Raw genomic sequence first — 24,097 nt, forward strand, 5'->3', positions numbered from 1 at the left:
GATGAAGAATGCAAAAACCTAAGAAAGAAATCGAGAGACAGAGAGACCCAGAAAACCTGAGCCTACGCCTTCCCTATGTTGAATCACTAAAACAATACAGAAATACCCTACGGAAAAAGAAGGAGCAGCACGTCAGAAAACAGCTCAATGTAATTGAAGAACCCATAGACTCTCGCCACTTCTGAGAAAATTGGAACACGCTAAACAAACAACAACAAGAATAGTTATCTATCCAAAATGGAGATGTATGGGTAAACCACTTCTCCAATCTTTTTGGCTCTATAACAAAGAACAAACAGCAAAAAAATATACATGATCAAATACAAATCATAGAATCAACTATTAAAGACTACCAGAACCCACTGGATTCTCCAATTACTTTGAATGAACTACAGATACAAACCCTCCAACCCAAAAAGGCCTGTGGTGTTGATGGTTTCCTCAATTACATTATAAAATATACAGACCACAAATTCAAATTGGCTATACTTAAACTCTTTAACATCATCCTTAGCTCTGGCATCTTCCCAAATATTTGGAACCAAGGACTGATAACCCCAATCCACAAAAGTGGAGACACATTTGACCAATAACTACCGTAGGATATGCGTCAACAGCAACCTTGGGAAAATCCTCTGCATTATCAATAACAGCAGACACGTACATTTCCTCAGTGAAAACAATGTACTGAGCAAAAGTTAAATTGTCTTTTTACCAAATTACCGTACGACAGACCACGTATTCATCCTGTACTTTACAAACAAACAAACCAAAGGCAAAGTCTTCTCATGCATTGTTGAATTCAAAAAAGCTTTGGACTAAATTTGGCATGAGGGTCTGCTATACAAATTGATGAAAAATGGTGTTGAGGGAAAAACATACAACATTATTAAAATCCATGTACACAAACAACAAGAGTGGCAAAAAACACACATTTCTTTCCACAGGGCCATGGGGTGAGACAAGGATGCAGCTTAAGCCCCACCCTCTTCAACATATATATCAATGAATTTGCGAGGGCAATAGAACTGTCTGCAGCACCCGGCCTCACCCTACTAGAATCTGAAGTCAACTGTCTACTGTTTGCAGATGATCTGGTGCTTCTGTCCCCAACCAAGGAGGGCCTACAGCAGCCCCTAGACTTTCTGCACAGATTCTGTCTGACTTGGGCCCTGATAGTGAATCTCAGTAAGACAAAATTAATAGTGTTCCAAAAAAGGTCCAGTCGCCAGGACCACAAATACAAATTCCATCTAGACACCGTTGCCTTAGAGCACAGAAAAAACTATACATACCTCGGCCTAAACCTCAGCGCCACAGGTGACTTCCACAAAGCTCTGAATGAGCTGAGAGACAAGACAAGAAGGATCTTCTATGCCATCAAAAGGAACACAAAATTAGACATACCAATTAGGATCTGGCTAAAAATACTTGAATCAGTTATAAAACCCATTGCACTTTATGATTGTGAGTTCTGGGGTCCGCTCACCAACCAAGAATTCACAAAATGGGACAAACACCAAATTGAGACTGTGCATGCAGAATTCTGCAAAAATATCCCCAGTGTACAATGTAAAACACCAAATATTGCATGCAGAACAGAATTAGGCCGATACTCACTAATGATCAAAATCCAGAAAAGATATGTTAAATTCTACAACCACCTAAAAGGAAGCAATTCCCAAACTTCCCATAACAAAGCCATCACCTACATAACCTGGAGAAGAGTCCCCTAAGAAAGCTGGTCCTGGGACTCTGTTCACAAATAGAAACAGACCCCAAAGAGCCCCAGGACAGCAACACAATTAGACCCAACCAAATCCTGAGAAAACAAAAAGATAATTATTTGGCACATTGGAAAGAATTAACAAAAACACAGAGCAAACTAGAATGCAATTTGGCCCTAAACAGAGAGTACACAGTGGCAGAATACTTGACCACTGTGACTGAACCAAACTTAAGGAAAGCTTTGACTATGTACAGACTCAGTGAGCATAGCCTTGCAACTGAAAAAGGCTGCCATAGGCAGACCTGGCTCTCAAGAGAAGACAGGCTACATTCACACTGCCCACAAAATGAGGTGGAAACTGAGCTGCACTTCCTAGCCTCCTGCCAAATGTACGTACAGACACATATTTCCCTCAGATTATACAGATCTGTAAGGAATTTGAAAACAAACCCAATTTTAATAAACTCCCATATTTAATGGGTGAAATACCACAGTGTGACATCACAGCAGCAAGATTTGTGACATGTTGCCAGAAGAAAAGGGAAACCAGTGAAGAACAAACACCATTGTAAATACAACCCAAATGTATTTGTATTTATTTTCCCTTTTGTACTTTAACTATTTTCACATCGTTACAACACTGTATATAGACAAAGTATGACATTTAAAATGTCTTTATTATTTTGGAACTTCTGTGAGTGTAATATTTACTGTTAATTTGTATTGTTTATTTCAATTTTCTTTATTTTCTACTTCACTTGCTTTGGCAATGTTAACATATGTTTCCCATGCCAATTAAAGCCCTTAAATTGAAATTGATATTGAGAGAGAGGGAGCTGTGGCGAGAGATTAGATCAAATGGGAATTGGGGATAGTGTGCCTGTTTCTGACCATTAAGTTGAATGTAGAAGCAGGTGCGAGAGGATAAAAGAGAGCACAGAGAAGGTGAAAGGACTGCACTCACTGTATTGTCATAGTCATACTGACATGTTGTGTTATCAGGTAGAAGTCATGAATAACCTCATACTGAATAAGAAAGGTATGTTCAGTACAAGTTCAGGGTGAACAAGTTATGTGATCAGGTTTATAAGCAGCTGTGAGAGAGAGAAGATGAGAGAGAAGAGAGAGAGAGGGAGAGAACTTTGTATAAAGCTCCTGCCCTCCAAACACACTCACTGGAATGGCACAGTGTGGTCAAGGGGTGGGAAGGACCGCCTCGCTCAAGTAGTACTTTACTGGGTGACTTTCACTTCTACTGGAGTCATTTTATATTAAGGTATCTTTACTTTTACTCAAGTATGACAATTGGGTACATTTTCCACCACTGGAAAATGTACCACACACACACACACACACACACACACAAACACAAACACAAACATGAGGGATCACAATGTTCTCTCAATGTTCTGTCTACGGTGTGTATAGCATATATAGAGTATAGGTTTCAGGCTGCCATGTCTATGTGATCATTGTATGAAAGGGGTCCAATGGTTCATTTCACCAGAGGGACAATCTAGATAGGGTGCTGCTACCACCTAGCGGACCTCTGGACCTCCGTCAGCTAGCCTACACACGGTATAGTTTGTATTTATTGTAGCCTAGACAGTACACGCCCACATTATCTTTACTTAAGGTGTGTGAACTGAAAAGCCTGCCTCATTCATTCATGTTGGAATGAAGACAGTTGTAGAAATAAACTTCAGTATAAATCATTGGTAAATGGAGTTAGCCTAGTGTCATTGCAATAAGTAGGCTAGGCCTAGGCTGCAGCTTTAAGCCCACGTGTGATCACGCTTACTATTATATAACATTTCTAGACAGTGCCTATATAATAAGATTAGGCATATAGGCCTACTGCTCTATGTAGAATAACATTAATTTAAATAGGGAATACATGTGAAATGACACCCTATTCCCACTTATATTCTTGAACGTTAGTCTCTGGCTGCTTGTTGAGAACGAAACAATAATTTCGTATGGAGGCACGGAATTTATCGATGACAGCAGTGTGCCGCGTCTCAGCCTGTCGTCATCGCGTTGAATCGTTAATGGGCGTAACGTTCCACAACGCGTGCGTAACGTATGTATGCGACCCCAGAACGGACTGCTCCCTGCTGATCTCATCGGTTAATGGACTAATGAAAGGATGAGGGTTTGAGAAAACACCTTATTGTTACCGAATACCGTGAAGCCAGTGTAATGCGATAGTGAAAAGATATTGTCTCTCTCGCCACGCGCATGGCGCGTTAGGGGAAACTGCAGGCTACAGCTGTCTGTCCGGTCAGCTGTTTTTATTTACCGAGAGACAGCAGCATCAATAGGAGGGCACGAGACCGCAGACTAGTCTATACCGGCGCCCCGGACCCCCACAGACCAGACCACCAGGACTAAGAGAGAGGAGGGCAGAGAGAGAGAGAGGATGGAGTTTAAGCAGCTGGTGGAGGTGGCGGAGAAATGGTGTTCGTCTGTTCCGTTCGATCTGATCTTTGCGGAGGAGGATGATGAGAGGAGACTGGACTTCTACGCAGAACCGGGAATCTCCTTCTATGTCCTTTGTCCCGATAACATGACGGGAGGGACCGAGAATTTCGTAAGTGTGTGTGTGTTCGTGTATGCGTTTGTGTGGTTGCTGTGTTTTGGGGTTTGCTTCTCGGATCCCCCGGCGCAGTGTGTGTGTGCGCAACGGGAATGATGTCACTGCAGTTTGATTTGGTGCACCGGACTATAGCACGCCTGGCGCGCATGTTATTTTGGCCGCATAATATGCCGCGACCTCTTTTATCTGCAAACAGTTGGGATAAACCGCATTGAGCTGCTATGGGCATGCCGCTTGTCCTGCGCATAAAGACACAGGCCTTCAATAGCAGTGCTGTTGTTGTTTTGTCCGCTGAGTGACTCTGTATGTGCATTACATATTTACAAAGCAAATGTATACAACATGAGGTATTACTGCAAGTTGCCTATGGAGGGATGCACGGCCCTGAGTCCTTATTGGCCCCACAATCGCTGCGACTGCTGACATAATCTATTTACTGCCGGGCGCCGCGCCAGGAGGGAGAACTGTGGTGTCCGCGCCCTCTGGCCAGCTGATGTAGAGTGGGGACTAGAGAGCTCCTGTATGATGCAGATGTGTTTTCTCATGTAGGCCTGTTTGGTCTCTAGTCTGTTTACTGCACTAGGTCCTATCCCCACCATCTCTGCCACTTTCTCTCCCTCCTGTCTCTGCCTCTCACTATCACTCTCTCACTATCACTCTCTCACTATCACTCTCTCACTATCACTCTCTCACTATCACTCTCTCACACACACACAGACTGTTTTGTTCCTCTATCCTCCTGGGGACCTAAAATGTATTTCCATTCCAAAGCCTATTTTCCCTATCCATAAACCTAAACGTAACCCCTTACCCTAACCCTAATTCTAACATTAACCCTAATTGTAACTCTAAACCTAACCCCTACATTTAAAATATAATTTTTGGGGATATGTCCCCACAAAGGCGAATTTACCTTGTTTTACTGTCCTTGTGGGAACTTTTGGGGATTTTAGGTCCCCACAAGGATAGAAGAACCAACCCACACACAGGCACAGTGCTGGGTAGTCCCAAGGGCAGACACTGGCAGTACCAGTCTGCAGTGAAATACGGTACCTCTCTCTCTCTCTGGCTGGCAGATTAGATCCTGTTACCATGCCAATCAATACTGCTATCAGCAGGGGGAGACACACACACATAGTGAATGCACCGCTCCCTCTCGGTCACAGGGGGACACTGTTTAGGGTTGGCCAATCCCTGGAGAGCTCATGGGAGTGCCAAGGCTTTAAGTTCAGGAGGCTAACACAGTCTTGTGGCGCACAGATTCAAACCCCAGTCAGTTATACCTGTGTGATTCACTCACGTCCATGCCCAGTATCTTAAGGTTCTGTGTGTGTGTGTGTGTGTGTGTGTGTGTGTGTGTGTGTGTGTGTGTGTGTGCTTAACTACAGCAGTAGTTGTTCCAGTAACACTCCTACTCCTATGAGTGTTCCAGTAACACTCCTACTCCTATGATCTCCTGTCCTTGAATGTCTGTGTTATCTCGCTTTCTAATCTCTAGGTTCTACTTCTACTAGCTGTACTCTGACCTCATATATAACACAGTGTATCTACCCAACATCTACCATGTGTACAGTGGGGCAAAAAAGTATTTAGTCAGCCACCAATTGTGCAAGTTCTCCCACTTAAAAAGATGAGAGAGGCCTGTAATTGTCATCATAGGTACACTTCAACTATGACAGACAAAATGAGAAAAATTGTAGGATTTTTAATGAATTTATTTGTAGGATTTTTAATGAATTTATTTGCAAATTATGGTGGAAAATAAGTATTTGGTCACCTACAAACAAGCAAGATTTCTGGCTCTCACAGACCTGTAACTTCTTCTTTAAGAGGCTCCTCTGTCCTCCACTCGTTACCTGTATTAAGGGCACCTGTTTGAACTTGTTATCAGTATAAAAGACACCTGTCCACAACCTCAAACAGTCACACTCCAAACTCCACTATGGCCAAGACCAAAGAGCTTTCAAAGGACACCAGAAACAAAATTGTAGACCTGCACCAGGCTGGGAAGACTGAATCTGCAATAGGTAAGCAGCTTGGTTTGAAGAAATCAACTGTGGGAGCAATTATTAGGAAATGGAAGACATACAAGACCACTGATAATCTCCCTCGATCTGGGGCTCCACGCAAGATCTCACCCCGTGGGGTCAAAATGATCACAAGAACAGTGAGCAAAAATCCCAGAACCACACGGGGGACCTAGTGAATGACCTGCAGAGAGCTGGGACCAAAGTAACAAAGCCTACCATCAGTAACACACTACGCCACCAGGGACTCAAATCCTGCAGTGCCAGATGTGTCCCCCTGCTTAAACCAGTACATGTCCAGGCCCGTCTGAAATTTGCTAGAGAGCATTTGGATGATCCAGAAGAAGATTGGGAGAATGTCATATGGTCAGATGGAACCAAAATATAACTTTTTGGTAAAAACTCAACTCGTCGTGTTTGGAGGACAAAGAATGCTGAGTTGCATCCAAAGAACACCATACCTATTGTGAAGCATGGGGGTGGAAACATCATGCTTTGGGGCTGTTTTTCTGCAAAGGGACCAGGAAGACTGATCCGTGTAAAGGAAAGAATGAATGGGACCATGTATCGTGATATTTTGAGTGAAAACCTCCTTCCATCAGCAAGGGCATTGAAGATGAAACGTGGCTGGGTCTTTCAGCATGACAATGATCCCGAACACACCGCCCGGGCAACGAAGGAGTGGCTTCGTAAGAAGCATTTCAAGGTCCTGGAGTGGCCTAGCCAGTCTCCAGATCTCAACCCCATAGAAAATCTTTGGAGGGAGTTGAAAGTCCGTGTTGCCCAGCAACAGCCCCAAAACGTCACTGCTCTAGAGGAGATCTGCATGGAGGAATGGGCCAAAATACCAGCAACAATGTGTGAAAACCTTGTGAAGACTTACAGAAAACGTTTGACCTCTGTTATTGCCAACAAAGGGTATATAACAAAGTATTGAGAAACTTTTGTTATTGACCAAATACTTATTTTCCACCATAATTTGCAAATTAATTAATTAAAAATCCTACAATGTGATTTTCTGGATTTTTTTCCCCTCATTTTGTCTGTCATAGTTGAAGTGTACCTATGATGAAAATTACAGGCCTCTCTCATCTTTTTAAGTGGAAGAACTTGCACAATTGGTGGCTGACTAAATACTTTTTTGCCCCACTGTGTGTATATATATACACTGCTCAAAAAAATAAAGGGAACACTAAAATAACACATCCTAGATCTGAATGAATGAAATATTCTTATTAAATACTTTTTTCTTTACATAGTTGAATGTGCTGACAACAAAATCACACACAAATTATCAATGGAAATCAAATTTATCAACCCATGGGAGTCTGGATTTGGAGTCACACTCAAAATTAAAGTTGAAAACCACACTCCAGGCTGATCCAACTTTGATGTAATGTCCTTAAAACAAGTCAAAATGAGGCTCAGTAGTGTGTGTGGCCTCCACGTGCCTGTATGACCTCCCTACAACGCCTGGGCATGCTCCTGATGAGGTGGCGGATGGTCTCCTGAGGGATCTCCTCCCAGACCTGGACTAAAGCATCCGCCAACTCCTGGACAGTCTGTGGTGCAACGTGGCGTTGGTGGATGGAGCGAGACATGATGTCCCAGATGTGCTCAATTGGATTCAGGTCTGGGGAACGGGCGGGCCAGTCCATAGCATCAATGCCTTCCTCTTGCAAGAACTGCTGACACACTCCAGCCACATGAGGTCTAGCATTGTCTTGTATTAGGAGGAACCCAGGGCCAACCGCACCAGCATATGGTCTCACAAGGGGTCTGAGGATCTCATCTCGGTACCTAATGGCAGTCAGGCTACCTCTGGCGAGCACATGGAGGGCTGTGTGGCCCCCCAAAGAAATGCCACCCCACACCATGACTGACCCACCGCCAAACCGGTCATGCTGGAGGATGTTGCAGGCAGCAGAACGTCCTCCACGGCGTCTCCAGACTGTCACGTCTGTCACATGTGCTTAGTGTGAACCTGCTTTCATCTGTGAAGAGCACAGGGCGCCAGTGGCGAATTAGCCAATCTTGGTGTTCTCTGGCAAATGCCAAACGTCCTGCACGGTGTTGGGCTGTAAAGCACAACCCCCACCTGTGAACGTCGGGCCCTCATACCGCCCTCATGGAGTCTGTTTCTGACCGTTTGAGCAGACACATGCACATTTGTGGCCTGCTGGAGGTCATTTTGCAGGGCTCTGGCAGTGCTCCTCCTGCTCCTGCTTGCACAAAGGCGGAGGTAGTGGTCCTGCTGCTGGGTTGTTGCCCTCCTACGGCCTCCTCCACGTCTCCTGATGTACTGGCCTGTCTCCTGGTAGCGCCTCCATTCTCTGGACACTACGCTGACAGACACAGCAAACCTTCTTGCCACAGCTCGCATTGATGTGCCATCCTGGATGAGCTGCACTACCTGAGCCACTTGTGTGGGTTGTAGACTCCGCCTCATGCTACCACTAGAGTGAAAGCACCGCCAGCATTCAAAAGTGACCAAAAGATCAGCCAGGAAGCATAGGAACTGAGAAGTGGTCTGGTCACCACCTGCAGAACCACTCCTTTATTTGGGGTGTCTTGCTTATTGCCTATAATTTCCACCTGTTGTCTATTCCATTTGCACAACAGCATGTGAAATGTATTGTCAATCAGTGTTGCTTCCTAAGTGGACAGTTTGATTTCACAGAAGTGTGAATGACTTGGAGTTACGTTGTGTTGTTTAAATGTTCCCTTTATTTTTTTGAGCAGTGTATATACACCTTTGACATTAGCACAGTATTACAGCGATAATGTGACAATGTGGCTACATGGGTTAGGTTAATAACATGTGTGTGGGGTGGTGTGTGTGTGTCTACAGCATGTATGGAGTGAGAGTGAGGACTGCCTGCCGTTCCTACAGCTAGCCCAGGACTACATCTCCTCCTGCGGGAAGAAAACACTGCTAGAGGTCTTGGACAAAGTCTTCACTTCCTTTAGACCTGTAAGTAGCCTAACGCTATTTAATAAAACAACTAGACTACTCCTAAAGAAAATAACATAACAACTGTTAAATGTCATCCTCTCCCTCATCTCGGTCTACTTCTCCTTCTCTCTCTCTCCCCTTTTCTCCCCCTCTCTCTTAATCTCTCTCTTTCTCTCCCCCTCTCTCTCTTTCTTTCTCACTCTCCCTCTCTCTCTCTCTAGTTGCTGGGTCTACCAGACATAGATGATGAGACGTTTGAGCAGTACCATGCAGGCATGGAGGAGGAACCAGAGCCGGACCACCAGCAGATGGGAGTCAGCCAGCAGTGATGCCTACAGAAGAGGTGTCCGACCGGGCCACAATAATTACCCACACCTCTGGTTTCATCCCCTGCATCAATACACAGGCCCAACGACCCTGTAGCGACTATACAAAGTCATAATGTATACTCAGATTCATAATGTACACATACACACACATACAGGACAGCCGGACAGCCAGCCTGCTGAAATGTACCATTGCGTTCTTTAACTTATCAAAAGCTTTGCTCTCCAGATATTGCACTCCTTCTCATGTCACACGCATACACACACACGCACACACACACACACACACACACACACACACACACACACACACACACACACACACACACACACACACACACACACACACACACACACACAGCTGTGTCATACAACATTATTATTAATGTCATTCATACAGCAGGCTACAACATTACTATAGTTTATATTACTAACCTCCACCATGCTGGTTCTAGCATGATAAGCATGACACTCTCCAACCTTGCTCAGCATATCCACCTAAAGACAAACAATCAACTAGTCTAGCAGCAACAACATACTCCCTCCCCAGCCTGGCCACCCAGACATAGCAGAGCACTGTCACTGTCAACCATGTAACACCTGACTGGAACCATCCACTGTACCACACAATGCTAGCCAAACCAGCACATTGTTGTGACCTTGTAAAAATGTTAGCGGTGAAAATAGAGGGAGGAATAGAGCAGAAATGTAATCCTATGTTAGAAACTGTCCCTTATGTACTGCTGTGAAGTTGGCCCAAGAGCTGCTGTATCTGTGTGTTTATTTCATAGTGTGTGTGTGTGTGTGTGTGTGTGTGTGTGTGTGTGTGTGTGTGTGTGTGTGTGTGTGTGTGTGTGTGTGTGTGTGTGTGTGTGTGTGTGTGTGTGTGTGTGTGTGTGTGTGTGTGCATCACCACCATCAGTGCACTGCTACGCTTTTACTATCCCCACGGACCTGAAGGAGTAGGATGAAGTTGTGTTTAGACACTGATCCGAGGTCATTTTTCCCCGTTATTGGGATTGGGGAAAGGAAACTATTCCTAGATCTGTGTCTACAGGCAACATCTACCTGCAGCAGCCTTCTTCCACCTTACTAAACTAGTCCTACACTTGTTACTCTCTCTGAACATGGCAACTACGATAGATGTAAGTCTCTCTCCGAATGCTTTTAAGTCTTTACTTATGAACATCATTTTTAGTTACATTATTTAACTGAATGTTTGTCATGCTAATGTGTGTTTTTATGTTCTGTCCTCCAGTGTGTGTGAAGGTATTCAATAAAACAAATGTGTGGAGGGAGCAGTGAGTCTGACTGGGTTTTTGATATGCAAATATGATGTACATATTACATATATATATTAAGTATGACAATTATATATCTGCCTGGCTTTTTATAAACATCTGCTATGTCTATAGCCTAATCTGTGTCCATGCAACTTTTGCTGTTGTTCATGGGCTTGATGTCACTTGACCACACACACACACAGAGAAGGAGGAAGGCATTAGGGCAAACCTTTTGCATGGCCCGGTGTCCTGGTTGGGCGGAGTTTGTACATGTTAGACCATTCCATTGGTCTTTAAGCTAAATCTCCACTCATCTAGGAGACCGGGCCATTCAAAACGAAGTCGACCATCGCTTAGCTCCTGTCGACAATCGCAGTCAGCAGACGAAACTACAGCAGAGCAGATCGAGATCATAGTGACGCCGCTTTCGTTTCGACAGTCTGTAATCGAGAAATGTCGAGAAGGTGCATACATAGTCACTAAAGTGGTCGGACCTACTGTCGCGGTGTGGGACTTGTTGTGCGGCAAACCGCCATGATCTTAGCGCATAGAATATTGGAATGATGCCGCGACGCACCAATAAACTTTCATATGGAGAATGAAACGATTTGGCAGTCAATTTTGTCCGTCGAGAATCAGTCCGTTATCCCATTTGATTTTACTTTGGAATTTTCAAGCCACTTTTATTTCTTTGGCTGTTTTGGCACAACTACTGGACTGGACACTGTCATGCCTCTGTCTCTCTTGTGACATCGAGTTTCAGCGTTTTTTCTAGGCTATTTTTGGTTTATTTGAATAGTGACATGATATAAACACTGATATCGATTAAACATCAATCTGAAGCTTTGCACATTGTGTAGGACCATTTTCAACACCTGTCCCTGATGGACTTCATGAGAGAAGAGAACTTTCTAGGACTGTTCTGTTTTATAGACCTTATAGGACTTCATATCTTGTGAAAGTTAGAATAGGACAGGAGCCACCATGGGTGTCAGGCAGAGTAGCCCCGTGGCTGAGAGTCGAACCCGGGCGTATTCTAGCCCTGTTGAACCCTCTGGAAGCAGCACTACCCCAGGGTTCAGATACACAGCCAGTCCTGGCGGCCCCAGAATTCGCTACACCGGAGGGACCCAACCCAGCTCCTACCACCAGGTGTGTGTAATGAAAGTGGTTTGGAAACATACTTCCATGATGAGTAACTGCCTGAGACCTGAAGATTTATGTTAGCTCCCCAAGCTAATGCCAAGGCTTCAGTTCAGGATGCTAACACAGTGTTGTGGCACACAGGTTCAAACCCCGGGCAGTTATACCTGTGTGATTCACTCACGCCCATGCCCAGTATCTTGACATTCAGTGTGTCTGTCCACCAGACAGGGATGAGTATACCACATGGTGGCCGGAGCAGCCGTCTGGACCAGGGGGAGACAGATGGGGAGAGAGGAGGAGAACACCAGATGATGATTGGCTCTCTACCACTTCACCTGTCCCCTCACCTACTGGGAGGTAGGCTAAAGTGTGTACGTGTTTTTCAGGTCCTGTCTACATCAAGATTTCCCTCTGGGTGCACGTTTAGTTTTTTGCCCCAGCACTACAAAGCTGATTCAAATAATCAAAGCTTGATGATGAGTTGATTATTTGAATCAGCTGTGTAGTGGTGGGGCAAAAACCAACATGTGCACCCAGAGGGGTTCCCGGGACCAAGTTTGGGAAACACTGGTCTACATGATATCTTATTCCACAACAAGAAAACTGTGTGTTGTTCTAAAGCCTCTCACTTGGCAGATAAGAAGAGGATATATAACAAATGTGCTTTCTCCCTGTGAAATACACATACACCCTCTTCTGTTGTGGGGCGAGAGGAGCACATTAGGCCACAGATAAGCATGTACTTCCTCCATGGCACATGTCTCACACACCTACAAACACACAAATATAGGTTTTGTACTGGAGAGTGAGTGTCTGTCAGTCTGTAACTTATTAAACTTTTCTTAAGGAACCATGAATGTCATCGTGATCATAAATTGACCTTTGGTCATTATGCAGACATGACCACATGGTTGACCTATTTTTACACACTCACTCACTCACTGAGTTTTTGATGAGACTGAGAAAAAGGTCTGGTTGGATGGATTGTGTGCTGACATGTCCTGCTCCATTTTTCCTAGGCTTTCTCTGTCCTGTGTGCAGTAAGTTTGTGGCGTCAGATGTGATGGAGATCCATCTGATCATGTGTCTCACCAAATCACGACTCCGCTACAACGGTGAGTGTGTGATTGTATATCTCTCTGTGTACGCCCAATAATCTTGTTAGTCTGCCTGTTTGGCCTGCTGTTTCAGGATGCCTTCTGATTGGCTAGCATGGTATGTCAGGATGATGATTGATTTGTGTGTGTTGTGTCCCAGAGGATGTTCTGGTGAAAGATAGTGGGGAGTGTGCCATCTGTCTAGACGAGATGGAGCAGGGACACACCATCTCTAGACTCCCCTGTCTCTGTATATACCACAAAGGGTAACTACACACAAACACAAACCTACCTGACTACAGTAAGATGCTGTTACTTTACTCGTGTCCCCCTCGCGCTCTCTCTCTCGTTCTCTTTCTCTCAGGTGTATAGACGAGTGGTTTGAGGTGAATCGTTCGTGTCCAGAGCACCCCTTGGATTAAGGGCTCAGATTCCCACAGAATATCTACCATCTATCTACTTCATCCCCATCGTCATGACATGCTGGCCTACGAATCTACTTCATCTAGATCTGTGTCTGACCTGCTGGTCTGTGAATCTACTTTACCTATCAACGTCTGACCAGTGACACGAGCCTGTGAAGTTTAGCAGAGCTAGGAATTGCCAGGAACCTCATGATACGATATTATCACGATACTTACATTTCTTTTTTTATACTTTTAGTCATTTAGCACAGTGGTTCCCAGGGTGGGTGCGGGGGTCTCAGTCCAGCTTTAAACCTACTCTTGAAAGTTGTAATCGTAGAATGCACAAGGTGCAATTTAGAAATTGGGCAGTGCATCATCAGTCCTCTTGTCACATTAGTCATTGCATACCTTAGAGAGCTATTTATAACTTGTCAGAAATGTCCAGAAGAACTAGCCCATGTCAGCTAACAACTGTATTTGCACCATGACAAAATGTGTAGAATTGCATGAAATAAGCTTTAAACCTGCAAAATTCTCTCCACCAACAAGAGGGGTGTGAATCACCAAAAGTGATTGTGCCCATAGAAATAGACGTAGCATATGTGCGCGCAGGGGAGGCTTGGGATATTCCCCACTGCTGGAAGTGGGGCCCTGAGTGAAAAGTTTTGGGAACCCCTGATTTAGCAGACAGTCTTATCCAGAGTGACTTACAGTTACTGCATTCATCTTAAAATAGCTAGGTGGGATAATCACATATCACAGGCATAGTAAGTACCCGTGGAGGTTGGTGGGAGGAGCTATAGGAGGAGGATGGGCTCATTGTAATGGCTGAAATGGAACAGTATCAAACACGTCAAAAATATGGAAACCATGTGTTTGACTCATTTCCATTAATTCCATTCCAGCCATTACAATGAGCCCATCCACCTATAGCTCTTCCCACCAGCCTCCACCGATAAGTACATTTTCCCCAAAGTCAGAGCTAGATGGGGGTGGGGGAGGGAGTCGAGTGCAAGTGTTGGTTCATAAACTACGTAGGTGCCAATACGATATGTATTGCGATTCTATATGTATTGTGATTTTAATTGCGATTTGATGTTCCAAACATATTGCTCACCATATGTCTGCTGCAGAGAGACAAGAGAGAGCATGAAGACGAGTTTTGATCATTCTGTGAAATAAGAGCTGAAAACATGTTGGCTCAGTATTTAAAAAGAAGACCGAGAACAACCTATAGGATGAAAAATACGTGAGTTCTGGTGCAGGTACAGCTGACTAGTACTAGCAATTATTATTATTTGTAAATCTTTTATTTTTTACAAATCAAAGCTTGGGAGTCAAATATTGATAATATCGTCCAAAATATCACGATATGTAACTGTATACATTTTCCCCACATCAATACTGGTTTGCCTCACTCACTTGCTAAAAGACTAAACGGGATAACCTGAATATACACTTAAACGCACATTTAGAGACCATTATGGGTTATGGGTCTTCTGAGAGTGTTGGTAGACTGCTAAAAGAGCAGAGTTCTGGTGCCCGACTGCAGTCGATGACGTGGCACGCAACCATTGGTTGAAGCATGCAACGTCTGAGCAGGGTAGCACGACCATCACCTCCAGTGATCTAATCCTCTCAGATTTGAGTGAGTATTGTGGAATCTGGGATGGGGGGGATGGGGGGGGGGGCATACATTCATTGATTCATATTACTGTATGACAATGTAATAATGAGTTTGTTGATCATCAGCTGTACTGCTGCGGAGTGAGGGAATTTAGACAATTGTAAGCGCTGTGACTGAAACATGCTGCTAATTTTGAGTCTCAATTACACACATTTATGTCAATTCTGAAATCACATCTTCTGTTGGTTCATTGCTTTATTTCTGTGGTTGTGTCAAATCTAGGTAGCATACAGCAAATCCAGCAGAAATGTTAACAGTTGATTTAAAACACACCTTTAATTTACTCAAGCATCTTTGTTATATATATATATATTGCACAAGTTTGTATTCGTTGAATTAAGTAAAAACTAAAGCACAAATAAAACTCCAGAATTTGTACTGTGACACTATGGTGATAATTCTGTATATACATAGTTGTATGTTCAACGTCATTAATGACTACAAAATTATGTTTTGTTGAAAAGACAATTGGACCAGATACAGTTTGGGGAGCAGAGATCCTTCAGATGTTTCTTAAGAAACAAAGAATAACAATTGACATTAAATCAATTGATTTCTGAAGTAACTGATTTCATTCAGTATACATCTATTAAAAACATTACAACATCTCCCATTTCTCTCAAAGGCCCCATTCCATTTCAATTGAACCAATCGTCATCAAATCTCTCCAAAGCCACATCACATGCATTAGTCTTTATGGTGCCTGTCTGTGTGTTTGTCCAAAATGGCACCCTATATAGTGCACTACTTTTGACCAGAGCTCAATTGGTTGTCATTTCAGATGGATTCTGGCTACGTTTACACAGGCAGCCCAATTCTGATATTTTTTCCACTAATCACATCAGATCTTTTCAGAGCTGATCCGATTGGTCAAAACACCAAATCAAAAGACCAATTAGTGGAAAAAAATATCAGAATTACTTAATGACCTGTGAGATCTTGTCCAGGATAGAAGGGCCGCTGTAGTTGTTGGTCTGAACCTCCTCTAGTCTCCTCATGTACTGCACTGGTAGACCGTTCTGCTGGGCTCCTAAACACACCACCTACACACACCCACACACGTTATTTCCTTTCACTTGCTTGTACTGCGGGGAGGGGGGCAGGCTTGTATGTGTGTGTACCTGTTTGCATTGTGGTGAGGGAAAACAGGCATGTGTGCGTCCAATGTGTGTTTACCTGTTTGTATTGTGGCGAGGGGGGACAGGCGTGGAAGCGGTTCATCTGGTACGTTCTACAGAGCAGTGCCCCGTTGTCTGTCTCCACTGTCACCTCTAAGGGGAAGTACATACCCATGTCCACCCCCTCCTGCCTACACACACACACACACACACACACAACATGGAGGGATGAGGTGAAGTACAGGATGAAGACCATAGAATGTATGTTGCCATCAGATGAGACTCACTGGTGTGTGTGTGTGTGTGTGTGTGTGCGTGCGCAAGAGAGAGTGACTCACTGGTCCAGGCTGGCTAGGTGGTCGTTGCTCATCCTCCAGACCACCCCCCACACCTCTCCCCCCTCTTTCTGCTCGATGGTTGCTACTCCTCCATGCCAACGGTTATCAATGTGCTCCCCCCACAGACCAAAGTTCAATGTGTAGTTCTGCTGGGGAGGTATAGGGTAGGAGGGGGGTGAGAAAGAGAGACCCTGTTAGAATACTATGACAATGCATTTTTGGATGTGTCACATAGCCTACTCTGTAACACCTTTTCACTGTGTGAGTGAAGACAATATAGTATTCATTTTCTATTCTTTATATAGACTGGGGGAAATTAATTTACTCCATGTAATTGAACTACTCGTGACGAGAAGCCTAGGGCGTAGAATTATAGCGTCATCTTGCGACCGGTTGGGCTATTGAACGCCATGAAAGAACGCCATGTTGCTTGTTGGTTATCTCCTACTAGCTACACCAGAAGAGTCCGAAATATCCAAACTGAAAGTAGCTTGCCTACTGGGGGCGCTGCGAACCTGATTACCTTCAGTCGGCCGGTGCAATGAAATATAGCTGAGGGGTTCGCCAACTGAAGTCTCTCCTTCAACAAGTTGCTTCCAAAAGCAAAATACATGAAGTGATCTGTTGTTGCTGCCATGTTTCCTAAGCAAAACCTTGCGATATGAGCCAAGTTACCAATCATACGAGAATGTCAGCCTTTGAATTATATAAAAAGATCACCGGTTAAAATAAAAGTGAAATAAATAGCGATATACTTAATAATTTACATATTAGCTACAGCCCATTATTACTCATGCAATCGGCTTTTTTCCGGGTAGTGTGTCCGGCTCATCTCATTGGTTGGAAGGGGCTCGACCTGTTAAAGACACAGTGCATGATTTTTGAATGTTCATGTGCGCTATCAAGACATTCTTAAATATAGCGTGCTTAATTAGCTGAGTCTAAATCGGTTGGTTTTGAGCAGTGCAGAAAAAGACCGTCAAACGGAACAAACCAGTTTAAATGCATATATTTTTTAAATGATCACTTCGCTAGTCATATCATATGACATCACTTTCTAGTCTCAAGACACCATTCATATTACACCTATTTTACACCAAATATACCTGTGATTTTTCCCGAACAGTACGGTTCCACATACAGTCGATCATCATGTGACAAAGATAATCATGTTATCACTGTTGTGTCATTCCTGAAAACTCAGCCTGTGTTGAATTCAATCCCAAAGTGATCCTTTAACATTTTACAGCTTTTTTGTTTAAATCATTTTCACATTTTACAATCATATTCGGCTAGTTCATATAAATACAATTCAGCTTTCACTTCAATACATGGGTTAATTTTGATATAAAATGGTTTACAGATTTAAGTTTCCATGGAAGTTTTTGTAGGCCTGTTTTTTTAAGAGTCCAGTTTTTATAGTTCAATGTTTAATTAAAAATTGTGTTTGTGGGTACAAACATTTGTTTTATAGTCCTAATACATCTTGTTCATTATGCACATTATTGTCCATCAATTCTTTAATTGATTTGACATTTTACCATGCTGGGGAATTATTCACCTGTGGTACTACTGCTGGGTTACCATTGGTGGTTATTTTGTAAATGTGTTGATGAACAAACAACCAGCTGTACATGTAATGTAGCAAAAACATTTATTTATAGGGTAAAGAAATCATCAGAAAACCAATAAATCAAGACAAAGGAGATGATTGTGGACTACAGGAAAAGGAGGACCGAGCACGCCCCCCATTCTCATCGACGGGGCTATAGTGGAGCAGGTTGAGAGCGTCAAGTTCCTTGGCATCCACATCACCAACAAACTAACATGGTCCAAGCACACAAAGACAGTCGTGAAGAGGGCACGACCACACGTTTCCCCCTCAGGAGACTGAGAAGACTTGGCATGGGTCCCTAGATCCTCAAAGTTATACACCTGCGCAGCCTCTGACCACAAGGTACTATAGAGTGTAGTGCGTACAGCCCAGTACATCACTGGGGCCAAGCCTCCTGCCATCCAGGAACTCTATACCAGGCAGTGTCAGAAGAAGGCCCTAAAAATTGTCAGACTCCAGCCATCCTAGTCATGCTACCGCACGGCAAGTGGTACCGGAGCACCAAGTCTAGGTCCAAGAGGCTTCTAAACAGCTTCTACCCCAAGCCATGACTCCTGAACATCTAATCAAATGACTATTTGCATCTATGCATAGTCACTTTAATAACTCTACCTACATGTACATATTACCTCGACACTGGTACTCCGTATATAGCCACGCTATTGTTATTTTAATGCTGCACTTTGTCATTTCTTTTTATTTTGAAAGGTATTTTCTTAAAACTGCACTGTTGGTTAAGGGCTTGTAAGTAAGCATTTCACTGTAAGGTCTACACCCGTTGTATTTGGCACATGTGACAAATACAATTTGATTTGTTCAGTTAGCTAGTTACCTAGCGATGAGCATTCAGAGTTCAGTGAGCTGGATCATGTGGCTCCAGTCAGAAAAAAATAACTGTTAATTTGGTTCTGAACCAGCTCTTCATTCAGTAGTGCCTCATGTAAAGCCTCAAGTTGTCTGCCAGATCGTAATAGGCGTTCAAACACTAACCTTAGATGGCTTATTAAAAAATATATATAAACATCCCCACTGCAAAAATGAATGCGGACCAGAATTAGGCTCTCTCCTCACCGTTGACTGTTCCTGCAGTGAGGAATTATCATCTTCAGAGAATGTTAGTACTTATCTACAGATAATCGTTATCTGGAGATCAAAAAGCAGTAGTAACAGTACGCAAATCAGGGAGTCAAATGAATGGGTCTTTCACATGTTCAACAAAGACATCGGTTCAAAAAGAGAGCCGTTAGTTTGCAAACGACCATCACTGCTAACTGGACCAACTACACAACAGCCAAAACAAGATAATAAAGTACTCAAAACACTTCTGTTCATGTGGAACATCTTTAATATACAAAATAAGAAACAAGTCAGGCTCTGGATTCACAAAAGTTTCCTCAGAAAAATGACAAAACAAAAACGTTGTTGTACAAACAATAGGATATGACTGACAGCCACGTAGTCATGGCGATCATCTCCTGGGCCCTCCCCTGCCTCGGCCTCTCCCCCTGCCACGCCCTCTTCCTCTGCCCCTTCCACGCCCAGCCACTGGAGAGAGAAATTGAGAGAGATTAAGGAAGAGGAGATGATTAGAGATAAGGTATGCACCACAAATACTTGGACTCTCCCATCCTTGTCGTCAAGCTCATTGTTGGGAGCCGTTTCTTACGGAACAGTGTTTGCCTAATATTAATTTGGCTGATTTGCTAGTTTTAATTTGGGTCTGATGAAGCAAATGTTCAAAGGTGAGACCTCGGTCATCAGAAGCTAGGCATTATAAATGCTATGCAACTCACCCAACCCTACCTCAGACAGAACCACCGTGGATTTATGAAACCTCTAACCAGTGTGGCTACGAAACAGGTCAACCTCCAACATGCAATATGGCTGCTGTGGCAGGCTCAAAACACCCAAATACCCAGTAGCACTCCAGAAGGAAGGTCGGCCACATTACGTCACCCCACATTCTAGTACACAATTACTCTCAACCTAGTTACAACTTTACAAAACAAATAGTTCAACAGACTGCTGGTCTTTGCTCATGGTCCTGAACAGCTGTAGTATGTTTAAGTTCCAGCTAAGCAATAGAACACCTCACTGAATTCATCAAAAAGGCGTTGGCAAGCTAACTCTACTGTGTCGTTTCTGGGCTGGCTCGAAAGCCTACACACCCTGTAGCTCTCCAGGATCAGGAGTGAACACTGATCTAGGCAGACTTAGGTTGAATGTCAAAAGTATTGCTGGCGTCCTCTCCCATTGCCTCCTCAAAACATCAAAGGGAAGAGGAGAGGATTGGAGAAGAACCTCTGATATTCTACTGATATGCCGACAAGCACCACCCCCTCCTATCTTCCTAGTGTACTCACCAGCCACTCTATTCTTGGACTTGACCTTGGGTTTTATGTCCAGCTCCCTCCCCACCATCTCTCTACGTCCATCCCTTGCCTTCACCCCCCATCCCTGTGTACTCACCAGCCTCTCTCTTCTTGCTCTTGACCTTGGGTTCTATGTCGACCAGCAGAGTGTCCAGCGGCAGGCTGTCCGGCAGGATGAAGTATCTGATGTTGTTCCCACGGATACTGAGGCTCTCCAGCTGGGTGGGCTCACGGTTCTTCAGAGTCATCTTTACCGCCTTCAGATGAGTGTTCATACTCACATCCACACCTGGGACACAGTTAACGACCATTGTTAATAATCAATGCAACATTGACATTATCCCACCCCTGGTTAGCCACTATTGGCTTAAAAAGCCAAACCTAACAATATCTGCCAATTAACTTCCAGCAATATTGCCCATCTGTGTGGTATGATACCAGTCTTGTGGGTTGACAGAAATAGTCTCCCCAAACCTTCTCAATTAAATGTTAACTGCAAAGTAGGCTTACCTGGCAGAAGTACATCATGAGCAAGTATATCATTTCTATTTATTATTTGCAAACTTTGCCATGAAATGAGCAGCAGCAGAAACATCACTAGATGGCACATTCCTCACTTGCTAGATGTGCAATAAAATAAAAATGGGCCAGATGCACAATTAAAGGGGAATTACACCAAATTTAAACGTCTTAGTTTTCTTCCAGACCAAAAATAATAAGGGTCTTCTCATGTGATTTAAGTATTGGCATAACTCAGAACATCCAATTGAATTGTTTCACTTCAAACAATTGTAATTATGAGTGAAAACCAGGAAAAATAAAACAGACAACATAATTTTGGGGGGAATCAGATTTTATAGGGCCCCCTTAGGGTTGTTTATTAACCATTATTTTACCAGGTATATTGGCAGAAAACAGTACACTACTTCCTCTTTCACACTGGGGATCCTGAGTCGCGCAGCGGTCTAAGGCAAAGCATCGCATTGCTAGAGGCATCACCACAAACCCAGGCTGTATCACAATTGGCCATGATCGGTCCCATAGGGCGGCTCACAATTGGCCCAGCGTCGTTCGGGTTAGGGGAGGGTTTGGCCGGGGTAGGCAATCATTGTACATAAGAATTTGTTCTTAACCAACTTGCCTAGTTAAATTCGAAAACACATTTAAAAAAGGACCTGGAGAAGAATGTGCCAATTTAATGGCTAGGGAAAAAAAATTAGTAGCTCTTAACGTGCTAGGAAAGGTTGAAGATCGCAGGTTTAGACTGTACCTGATACAACACCCTATACTTGACTGTCTTTGTTTATATTCGGAGGCATCTCAATAATCCTACTCAGACAGACAGAGGGGGCAGGGTCTATACCTGTGATTGTTCCATGGACCTGGGTGCCATTCTTCAGCTCAATGGTCACAGTCTCGTGGCTGAGTTTCATTAAAAACCTACAGGAGGAGAAGAGTCATGGATATTAGAGGGAATGTTATAATTAATACAGCTTATCAAGTCTGTGAATACATACTAGCTTGCTAGTCATCAAGGCCCTATAAACAATATCGACACAGACAACTTCAATAGACAATGGGGCGGTAACTAGCAAGAACTACCTAGTTTGCAATGACTACAATGTCCACAATGTCCAACACAAACGAAAATGACAAACACCAACCGGATGACTGGTCATGGAAACTGAACTTAAACAAAAACACATTGTTTTTGAGCCATTGGTTGTTGTGGGTAAACTGTCAGGGCCCTGCCTACACACTGCAGTGGTTAATTAACTAAAAGCAAGTTAGCATATCGGTGGCTAGCAAACAACAGTTGTGCATACAAAGTAACTAGTTAGTTCTCAGCGGCAGATACGTAAATAATCGATGTTTATGGCGTTTTACGCGGCTAGAGGTCTGTTCGTTAGCCAACGTTCTATAACGTTATCTAGTCACTTCTGCACGTCGCTCATTCATTCAATTCAGTTAGCTGCTTCCCGCCTCAGAATTTAGCGAACAGCTCGCACTCCAAATCTAAATCCATCCAGCGACACAAAACCCGTACTTTTCACATTTCATCCAAGCATAAGACTAAAGATAATTTTGTTGAATATTCTTACCGTACGAGTTTCATGTTGGTGATGATTTGCAGAGACAAAATCTCCACCAAAGACAAAAAAAAATTACAGCGCAGAACTGAACGCACAGGCAGCTGTGTATAAAATACGTTTCGTCGCAGGACCATCGGCGTCATAAAAACGCTCCAGAACCAGGAAATGCATAAAGAAAACAGCTTCTTCTTTAAAGCGGTTTAACAGCGGTTGGCATCCAATAAATGTTGCATTACCGCCACGTACTAGACTGGAGTATGACTCCCTTATACGTTGCTTGAATTTTTTTGTTTGTTAAATACCCTACCATCTAACACTAAACTCACAAAGAATAAATCATAATAATAATAATAATAACTAAATACCATACTCTACTATTTTAATCAATTTAGTCCTACTTTAGGCCAACAGCCTGAAAGGATGGGACACCAGCACTTAACACACCCTGTAACAATTCAACTATCAATTCTTGCACAACCAAATACCACTCTGCAGCTGCCACCACAACCTCTATTTTCTGTGACTTTACATTCCATCAGTGCAGTACAGTTGAGAACCATTGCTATAAATCCCCCTCCCCTTAACCCATATTCCTCTACTTTCTTCAATGCCTCAGCATATGACAACTTCTGCGTTACTCTAACCCTGGAAACCTCAACCTGCCTCTCTCGCACGAGACATTTCTGATTCCCAGCCCCATGGGTACCCCTACAATTAACAAATACCATTACTTTCCCCAATACTACACACTCCTTTGTCTCATGCTCTTCTGCACACCTAGGAACCTCCCTCCTACACACTGATGCCACATGCCCATAAGCTTGACACCAGTAACAACATAATGTATTTGGTACAAAAGTTCATACAGGATAACTTATATTTCCTATCACTTTTTCAGGCAAGACTCGACATCAAAACTCAAAAGAACAGACAACGACTCTTCTGTTTCACCACTTTCACCCTGACTGCATCGCACCAAACAATGAGCAGCACAAACACTGGGAATATCCCACTATATATATATATATATATATATTAACCTTTATTTAACTAGGCAAGTCAGTTAAGAACAAATTATTATTTACAATGATGGCCTATCAAAAGGCAAAATGCCTTCTGCGGGGATAGGGGCTGGGATTAAAAATAAAAATATAAGACAAAACACACATTACGACAAGAGAGACACCACAACAATACATAAAGAGAGACCTAAGTCAACAACATAGCATGGCAGCAACATATGACAACACACAGTGGCAGCAGCACAACATGCTAGCAGCAAAAAACATGGTACAAACATTATT

The 24,097-nt window shown here is 43.4% G+C and overlaps 4 protein-coding genes across 5 annotated transcripts; 2 read left to right on the forward strand and 2 right to left on the reverse strand.

Annotated features, from left to right (window-relative positions):
- Positions 1-3,792: 3,792 nt before the first annotated feature.
- Positions 3,793-10,935, forward strand: mturn (maturin, neural progenitor differentiation regulator homolog (Xenopus)). Its single transcript, XM_042295351.1, has 3 exons — positions 3,793-4,322; positions 9,207-9,329; positions 9,533-10,935. The coding sequence occupies exons 1-3, from the start codon at positions 4,152-4,154 to the stop codon at positions 9,638-9,640; spliced, it is 402 nt and encodes a 133-aa protein (XP_042151285.1). The 5' UTR covers positions 3,793-4,151; the 3' UTR covers positions 9,641-10,935.
- A 311-nt stretch (positions 10,936-11,246) lies between these two features.
- On the forward strand, positions 11,247-14,326 carry LOC112265880 (E3 ubiquitin-protein ligase znrf2-like). The gene is made up of 5 exons (XM_024443416.2): positions 11,247-12,072; positions 12,291-12,423; positions 13,086-13,181; positions 13,324-13,429; positions 13,528-14,326. Exons 1-5 carry the CDS (start codon positions 11,905-11,907, stop codon positions 13,583-13,585), a joined length of 561 nt encoding a protein of 186 aa, XP_024299184.1. The 5' UTR covers positions 11,247-11,904; the 3' UTR covers positions 13,586-14,326.
- A 1,108-nt stretch (positions 14,327-15,434) lies between these two features.
- ggcta (gamma-glutamylcyclotransferase a) lies at positions 15,435-17,551 on the reverse strand. 2 transcript variants are annotated; one of them, XM_042295353.1, is made up of 4 exons: positions 17,237-17,551; positions 16,714-16,859; positions 16,434-16,566; positions 15,435-16,300 (listed from the first exon to the last, which is right to left on the reverse strand). In XM_042295353.1, the coding sequence occupies exons 1-4, from the start codon at positions 17,393-17,395 to the stop codon at positions 16,175-16,177; spliced, it is 564 nt and encodes a 187-aa protein (XP_042151287.1). In that variant the 5' UTR covers positions 17,396-17,551; the 3' UTR covers positions 15,435-16,174. The 2 variants fall into 2 exon arrangements, with proteins under 2 accessions (XP_042151287.1, XP_042151286.1); XM_042295352.1 differs by having other exon boundaries at positions 16,714-16,862.
- Positions 17,552-19,655: 2,104 nt separating this feature from the next.
- Positions 19,656-22,955, reverse strand: LOC112264469 (small nuclear ribonucleoprotein Sm D1). The gene is made up of 4 exons (XM_024441086.2): positions 22,803-22,955; positions 22,064-22,140; positions 20,798-20,989; positions 19,656-19,873 (listed from the first exon to the last, which is right to left on the reverse strand). The coding sequence occupies exons 1-4, from the start codon at positions 22,934-22,936 to the stop codon at positions 19,797-19,799; spliced, it is 480 nt and encodes a 159-aa protein (XP_024296854.1). The 5' UTR covers positions 22,937-22,955; the 3' UTR covers positions 19,656-19,796.
- Positions 22,956-24,097: the final 1,142 nt, after the last annotated feature.

Source organism: Oncorhynchus tshawytscha, linkage group LG13 (genome assembly GCF_018296145.1).
Source record: "Oncorhynchus tshawytscha isolate Ot180627B linkage group LG13, Otsh_v2.0, whole genome shotgun sequence".
Classification (NCBI taxonomy): domain Eukaryota; kingdom Metazoa; phylum Chordata; class Actinopteri; order Salmoniformes; family Salmonidae; genus Oncorhynchus; species Oncorhynchus tshawytscha.